Source organism: Rutilus rutilus, assembly GCF_951802725.1.
Source record: "Rutilus rutilus genome assembly, chromosome: 13".
Taxonomy (NCBI): Eukaryota; Metazoa; Chordata; class Actinopteri; order Cypriniformes; family Leuciscidae; genus Rutilus; species Rutilus rutilus.
Genome location: NC_140218.1, coordinates 25831705 through 25839694, shown reverse-complemented (window position 1 = coordinate 25839694; position 7990 = coordinate 25831705). Strand labels below are relative to the sequence as shown.

Below are 7990 nucleotides of genomic sequence, written 5' to 3'. Positions count from 1 at the left end.
TCAGGTCCCTCTTCAATGTACTGAGTAAGTTTACAGCATTACTAAAATGATTTTTTTTTATCATTTACCAAGCCAAAACTATACATCTAATCACTTTAAAATATATTTAAAAAAGACAACTAGGCTTAATAGAAAAAAGCCTTTATATTCTTAATATTAGCATAGTAAGGTTCCAGATTGACTCACAGTAAGTGTGACAAAAAATAAACATATGCAACAATAACTCAAAATATAGTTGGGTATAAGCTTTGTGTGCATCCATATGTGGTTTAATCTCTGTAAAGCCGACTAGTCGGAGTCATTTTACGGTCATATTTGAAATATGGAGAACCGTTAATGTGATATATAGTATATTATAGATTTGTGAGATTTACATCAGTCTATTTACTAAATATTTCAACAGATACGTGATACAAGTTTTGTTGAATTAATTTATAAAGGGAGGCCTATTCTATAATAAATTATAATCAAATATTTTACATAAAATATTATTGTTTAACGTATGATATCCAGTTTTAAGGTTGAATCGTAAGATAACTTTATTTGGATGTTGTAACCACAATCAACACTACATGAAAACATCCTAATTTTTCTGTCTGGAGCTCTGCTATCAGAACTATGAAGGTGTAGAAACAGTGTAAGCAAAAACGTAGCAAAAATGTTCAAAGGCATTGAGAATGCTTTGAACCTCTTTATTTTTAGGCCCCAAATCTTAGAAAACAAACACTGGTCAGTTCACTGATAATGAGATACAAAGACTTAAGAGGTCTGTTAGCTTAAGTTGAAACATTGTTTTAAACTTGAGATTGCTGAAGCCTGCAGAGTTGAGTTTTGCTTATTTATCCTTTCAAAAAAGTCAAAAGCTTTAACAATCAGTTTAATGTGAATTGTTTTTAAATAAATAAATAAATAAAAATTCACCAGGGGGGCACTGCCTTCACAAAGCCACAGATGGCCAATAACCTATAAACTGTGAAAGATAAGGCGCAATTCCACTGACGACCACAAGAGTAGCATTTTTTTGGTCTGCTGTCACACACGAAATAGAGCGCAGCTCAAAATACACGTCGTTTTGCTGACCTGCACATCGGACTTCAGAATTACTGGACCTGCATGATCGGTCAGTGTTGTTCTTTCCATTTAGGGAGCCGGTCAGGGGTGAAAAAAAGCTCCTCTTCCCTTTAACATCCTTCCCCCTGCTGCACAAGCAGGGAGATATTCTCCAACGCACAGATTCCTGCTATCCCAACATCCCCAGTTTCCCCAGGATCTTCCTCTGTTTTGACATTCCTGCTAATTTTATGGCTAATTAATTGGCGGGATGAAACTTTACCGCACGACAGCTGACCTGGACCTAACTGAGACCACTTAACGTCTTGGCAAGAGAATCTGTGGTGTGTCATTCAACAGACATCCGAATATAGTCAGCATGATATGGGGGAAAAGAACACATGAAATGTATCATTTGATGTAAAGAACACACACACTAGGCATCCTGACTGAAATGTAAATGCTTTGGAAAGAGTAATTTCCCTCTTGAAAAACACTCTTATATCAATCTTTTTGTTCTCAAGAATTGAATGAATCAACATGAGGGAGCATTTCATTAATCTCAGAGCTGCCTTTTTTTTTTTTGTATGAAGACATAAGAGAAGACAGTTTCAGTTTTATTCTCCTCAGTCGAAAATGTTTTCTTTTTGTCCGTGGTTTTAGGGGAAAAAATAGCTTAAAGAGCCAAACTCATTTTGTGGCTGATCAAAAATCTTGGAGGAGGGAATCAGAGAGACGAGACTGGATTACAACTTAAACATTGCGGCCCTTCATGCTCTCGCTCTCTGTTTCTCTCAAAAGGCAACAACAATTGCAGCCACATCACCATTTTACATAAATCAGGAAAATATGCACCTAATGCATGTGTAATGATTTTGACAAGCAACCAACATTTAGTGACAACTTTATTTAGCAAAAAAAAAAAAAATGCATTGATACATTTTGATGTGTAATACAATTTCTTTAATTAAAAACGGTTTTAAGAAGAAAAAAACTGTCTAGAAAAGCACATGCACTCTGTGGTGTGGGAAAGTGTGTTAGTTAAATACTATATACAATTGTGTGTTTTCAATTTAATTGCTTTGATTTAATAGCTCTGAGACATTTTTTATTGCAAACTCTTTTTATTTGAAGATAATTATTACCAAAAGGGGGAGAGTTATTACCAACTCAGCATGTTCCTCAAGTGCTAAGAGGATTACAAAATTTCATGTCCACATGTCCCAATTCAAACATATTCAGCCACAAAAAAGGGAAGAATGCACGATAAATTAGTCGCCAATAGATCGAATACTTCAGATGTCATGGAAAAGATGTATTTGAAAGATATTAAGTGCAGTATAAAAGAGTCTTGAGTGGTTTTCACATACCCAGTGCAAAACGTATTTTCATTCAACCTTATATAAAATGTCTATAAAAATAGAAATAATATAAAAAGCAAATAGAAAGACATATGTATATATAGCAAAAAATATTCACATTCTTGACTTCCACGTCCCAGTACCCTCATTTGAGACCGTAAGCATACAGTAGCTGGATGGAGTCAGCAAAATTATCGGTTAAATTCGACCACAGTCTCAGAAAGTACAGGTTATCAAGACCAGAAATGACTAGTCATACTGTGAAATGCAATTTAGTGAAGTCTATATTGTGAGAACCATCCTTGACATGTATAGAGTTCAGTAACCTCCAGTGATTCGTGAAACGGGGCAAGATGATTCCCTGAAGAAGGTAACTCGAATAATTCAAAAGATCTGAGACTCGTATGTGCACCAGACTTCAGGTCTGCGTGGAGTTCGCAGTTTTATCCCGTAATGCATGCGCTGTAGTAGACGGCGCTGCTGGCGTCGGACAGGGCTGATATCAAAGCACTGCTCTCCTCGCAAGGGGCGTTCCTGCTCAATCGAGTCCTGCTCGCGCTCAGGTATTGGTCAAACTCAATCCTGTCCACTTCGCCCCAGAATTCAGCCGAGGGTCCCAGCTGGTCCACAGCGTCCAGAGAGGGCGGAGCGACCTGAGCCACAGCCGAGGTCTCGGGCGGAGGAGACAGCTGGCCCAAATGAGAGGTGAAGGCGGGTTGGGGCTGACTGCTCCCGTATATCTGACCGTAATAGCCTGTAGGTGTGGGAGTGTGTGGAGCCTTGGAGGATTCTGGGAGGCTCATGTTGGGGTAGAGACTGTTAGGGTTCGTGGACTCGACCACCAGGCATTTCTCCTGCAGTGGGAGGCAGGCCAGCGGAGACTTCTGGTTGAGGTGTGGGTGGGAATGCTGGAGGTTATGGGAGTTGTGGTGAGGGTGGTGGCCAGTCTGATGGTTTGGATGCTGGTGGTAGTTTATCCATGAAGTCAGACCTACATCTTCCTGCATGTGAGGGGGGAAAAACACAGAATCTCCGCCTCCCTCCTCCAACACGTCTAGAGGGGACATCTCTGGCGTCGGCAGGCCGAAACTCTCCAGCTCTGGAGCTCCAGAGTGGTGGAGGTCTCGGAAGTGTCCCAGAGGGGGCAGCAGATGATGGGCATGGCGGTGCGGCGAGTAGGCGTCTCCGTGTCCCGGACCTCCGTGGGCCAGGCCTTGGAGGAGCAGACCCGGTTCCACTCGTTTCATCTTCTTGGGCTGCTTCTTGCGGCGAGGACGGTATTTGTAGTTGGGGTGATCCTGGAGGTGTTGCAAGCGGAGCCGTTCAGCTTCCTCCACAAACGGACGCTTGTCTAGTGTGCTCAGAGCCTTCCAGGACTGACCTAAAAACATCAGTGTTAGTGCTTCAGGAGTCATGCTACTTTTTGATTTAGTGGTTTATAAATATGACTTTCAACACTACAATATTATCTAAATTGTTCTAATTAAATACAGAAACAAACAAGTCCCGGGTTATTGAGTCAGATTCATTCAGTTATTAATAAAAAGTATTTCATTAAGCTCTCCGGAATCAACATACAAATATAATCATGCACAACTTTTTAAAAGAACTGTCACGATGATAACATTTGCAGCAGCGGTTGTTTTTGGCGAAAATAGACATACGTAACACAAGCTGACAAGCGTGTGTGACATGAGCGAATCATTACATGTAACTGGTGCTGGGCACACAGGGTTGGGTTGTAGTATTTGAATTATTAATGGGTCAATGGCTGCAGACAATCGGCAGCTTGTGTGTCTGCCGCAGCCCTGTTATATTGCAAAAAATAAGGACATCAAAATGTCTCCCAGAGACACAGCCAAATACAAATATTGTGCAAGATTCCCAAACTTTTTAAATGACTTCTTCATGTGTGCCCAAGGCTTGTTTTCTCATCTATAATCTGAGCTGCATACTCAGTTCAGTTTTATAGTAATAAACTGAATGCAAGTACGTTGCATGATTATAACATTTAGCTTGTAGTTAGATTAAACAACAAAACAGCTTGATTGTAGAAGTATCAGGATGCAAATTGGGACGTGATTTTGTGCAACACGAGTATAATTGTAACAAAAAATACAACAATGATCAAAATTTTCACTATGACCTTCATTTTATGGACCTTTTCTAAAGATGTTTACTAGACTCATTGCAATCTGAAGTATTTTAAGACCAAGACCAAAAATGATTAATCAATTAACCTCATGTTAACCTAACAGGCAACACTGTATTACATATGTTACATGTACTTACTGCAGTAATAACAGTAAATTAGGCATAATTACATGCAACTAACCCTAAAGTAAATACATGTTATTATTTAATATTACTCAGTACGTCAATGTATAATTACAACATAACAAGGACACCTTAAAATAAAGTATTTATTTGATATCAATTTATATATTTTAATATTTTATTTTATTACTTGTTATTTGTAATAATTAGGCAACTCAGACAATTAATGTTTTTGAAAGGGGTTGAAACACCCCTTTTCAAATATGCTCCATCTGTGACATTGCACCCTGCCGAAGTACTAGTATGACCCCAGCGTAACCCCCATGATGCACAGCGAATGTCTTACCCAGCATCTTACTGAGCACGGCGTTATGCAGGTCCGGGTTCTGGACGGCCAGACGTTTGCGCTCATCTTTTGCCCACACCATGAAGGCATTCATCGGCCTCCTGATCCTCGACTCCCCCCCTGATTTCCCCTCACCGGAGCCCAAGGTCAGAGCTCCAGGGCGGGTTGAGTCCGGGCTTCCCGTCCTGGCCTCTGCTGCGGACCCTCCGATCCGGGACCCCGTCCGCGTTCCAGAGCCGGGCACCGGCGCCAGCTCTGTGGTCCGGCTGCGGTCAAAACCATGTCCCCGGTCAGGGCCCGGAGTGCTGGAGGAGGCAACCCATGTCCCGCGCTCCACAACCTGGCTGGGCTGAGAACTGGCCTCTTGACAGCAACTAGACTCAGATATATTCATTCCAGCAAGACCACCACGGTTAAAGCAAGCTGTTGTCTTTGGATGGAAGAAACACCAGGACGCCTTTATGCTACTTTAAGTTACTTTAAATACAGACTGACCACTAACACAAATGAAACGAATCGTAAAACAAGCGAGAAAAAAAGGAAAAGTTAGAAAAGGCTTTGTTTTGGATGTTTCAGAAGTATAAAATCCCCACAGATGTTAGTGTTTTGTTACTCCTGCCCTCCAGACGGTATATAGTTCTTGTGCTGAGTTTGAAAGTTGTAGTGAGTTTTGGTGAACCCATGCTGTAAATATATACTTGGCCTGAGCCAATCAGAGCGTTGGCCCGGACAGAAGAGGCGGGAGGGTTAGCCGGTGGGAGTTCTCCTGCCCCCCTTTACAGCCTCCACAGACAGAGAGATGTAATCTGAGAGGGCCATTGTTTTAGGCCTGCTGTACACACACTCATATAGGGCACATACACTAAATCATAACACACTTGCGCACACACACACAAACCTTGTTTGTACTGGGGAGGCTGGGACCGCAAAGAAAGCTGTGCACTTGAGTGTTAACAACTTGTAACAATGAGCGTGAATGTAAAGATATGCCAGTTAACACAAAGTGATCCCAACACATAAACACACGCACACATACTAATGTTGAATTAGTAACCATTTTGGATGCATTCAACCTTTGCCCTGAATATAAGAGCAATGCCTGATCTCTGGTTTCTTGGTAGCATGAAATAACTATACTTAAAGTGATTTATAGACAGTTTTCACAGCTAAATATTTGTGGTCAACCCATAATTTATTTAAAAATAGTTTTTACCCTAGAAAAATTTGTTCTTCCACATGTGACCCTTAAAAACTTACATTGGTGTAACCCAATATAGTCCAGTTAATTTAGTCACATTATAACATATGCATCACTTAAGTAAAACCAGATAGTTAAGAAGCATATATTTTATAATGAGCTACAACATTTTCTTACAGTGTAGCTTATTTATACGAGCAGTGTAACAGCAGTGTATGTATGTGTATATATATATATATATATATGATTAAAATATATACTGAGGAACTGAGGAACAGGGAACTGTTATTCCCGGTCTGGGTTTGTATGCAAACATGTAAGTATTTTTTTATTGCTCATCTAAACATTATCGTTATAGTCTAATGAGCTGAAATCACTGCTGTGCTCTGGGTGACTGTGGCCTTTATTACACAGCAGTTAGAGAAAAAATGCAGGCATTCAAAAGCTGTGATTACAATGAACTTCACACTTCACAGTTCACAATGAGCTTCATTAACTTCATGCGAGTAAAAAAAAAGAGAATATAAAAATAGTTATGTTTGCCAATGATGTGAAGAACAATCTCAATCACTCCTGATATTATAAAAATAGAAGAAACACTGAAAGTTGGTTGGGTCGGGAAAGCCGACCTCTTAATGAGATGGGATGTTGGCCTGCCTCTCTTCTTTGAGAAGGGTCACGGTCAACAACAGTTGAACACAATCACTTAACCTCATCTAACTCAAGAGGATGTGAAAGTTAAAGACCTTCACTCTTAACGTTACACATAGCTCCAAACACAAACCGATGGTGAAAAACGATGTGCATGTGTTTAAAACTACATGTTACACAAGTGCATGTGTAAAAAATGTAAAGGTTGCTTTTGATTTATCTTATAAGAATGTGAAGTAACCACATTTAAACGTTCTCAAACGTCCATATGAAAACCACAAATTAGTCCTTTGGTTTCTTGTCTCCACACCTATGCAATTCATCCAGTCTTAGACGGCTGCATTCAGCCAATTTCTCCCCCCATTGAGCACTTCATCAATATTCTCGACTCTATGAATAAATGCAAGGTGAGGCATGAGAGTTCAGGCCGCACAGAATCGCACTGAGAGGAAAATGGAGTTTTATGTGTATGTGAAGTGGATTCAGCTCCATTTGTACAGTAGGCAGCTCAGGAACAGGCCACAAAAGGCCACATGAGGATTTTTATTGTTTTATCTATGAGGACTTGCCATCATTTTCTGAAATATAATGGCCCTGGCATTTGCCTTTGGGAAGATGAGAGAGCTATTATGCACAGAGGGTGATGGGTATAAAAAGGGAAATGTGCAGCTGCTAATGTGCAGTTACCTTTAGAAGTTTTTTCTACTTGAGCTAAGCCTAAAATCACTGTCATCGGTGTGCATTAATGCAGTCAGGTGAAGTAAGGGGCCATTCACAGAGAACATGATTCTGCGTTTAAAAACATGAGATGCGGAGCAAAGGAATGGTCTACATATTTTTCTAAAGTAGGATTTTCTTTAAGTTGAGCTGCAGGTTTTTAGCGCAAAAGGTCAAACGCGTCCGTCTAGCGCATGTTTACATGGAAAAACAATGGAAAAGCTTCAAAGTGTAATGCAAAAACATGTTCTGTGTGAACGGCCACTTAAGTCATTTTAAATAATATATCGAACAAAAACATTTTATTAATTTAGATGTTATAATATGAAACACACTTTTTAGGTTACCTGACAGTAATGGACAGTTTTGGCATTAGATTTATGAGAATTA

At 40.1% G+C, this 7990-nt stretch overlaps 1 protein-coding gene across 1 annotated transcript; it reads right to left on the bottom strand.

Annotated features, from left to right (window-relative positions):
* Positions 1–1937: 1937 nt before the first annotated feature.
* On the bottom strand, positions 1938–5699 carry sox18 (SRY-box transcription factor 18). The gene is made up of 2 exons (XM_084428386.1): positions 5035–5699; positions 1938–3792 (listed from the first exon to the last, which is right to left on the bottom strand). The coding sequence occupies exons 1-2, from the start codon at positions 5426–5428 to the stop codon at positions 2855–2857; spliced, it is 1332 nt and encodes a 443-aa protein (XP_084284512.1). The 5' UTR covers positions 5429–5699; the 3' UTR covers positions 1938–2854.
* Positions 5700–7990: the final 2291 nt, after the last annotated feature.

What these genes read in the sequence shown, in the direction of transcription:
- sox18 (XM_084428386.1), bottom strand. Translation starts at nt 5,428, where the DNA reads ATGAATATATCTGAGTCTAGTTGCTGTCAAGAGGCCAGTTCTCAGCCC. An exon ending in CGTGCTCAGTAAGATGCTGG is followed by an intron (nt 3,793 to 5,034) that starts GTAAGACATTCG and finishes TGATGTTTTTAG; the next exon opens with GTCAGTCCTGGAAGGCTCTG.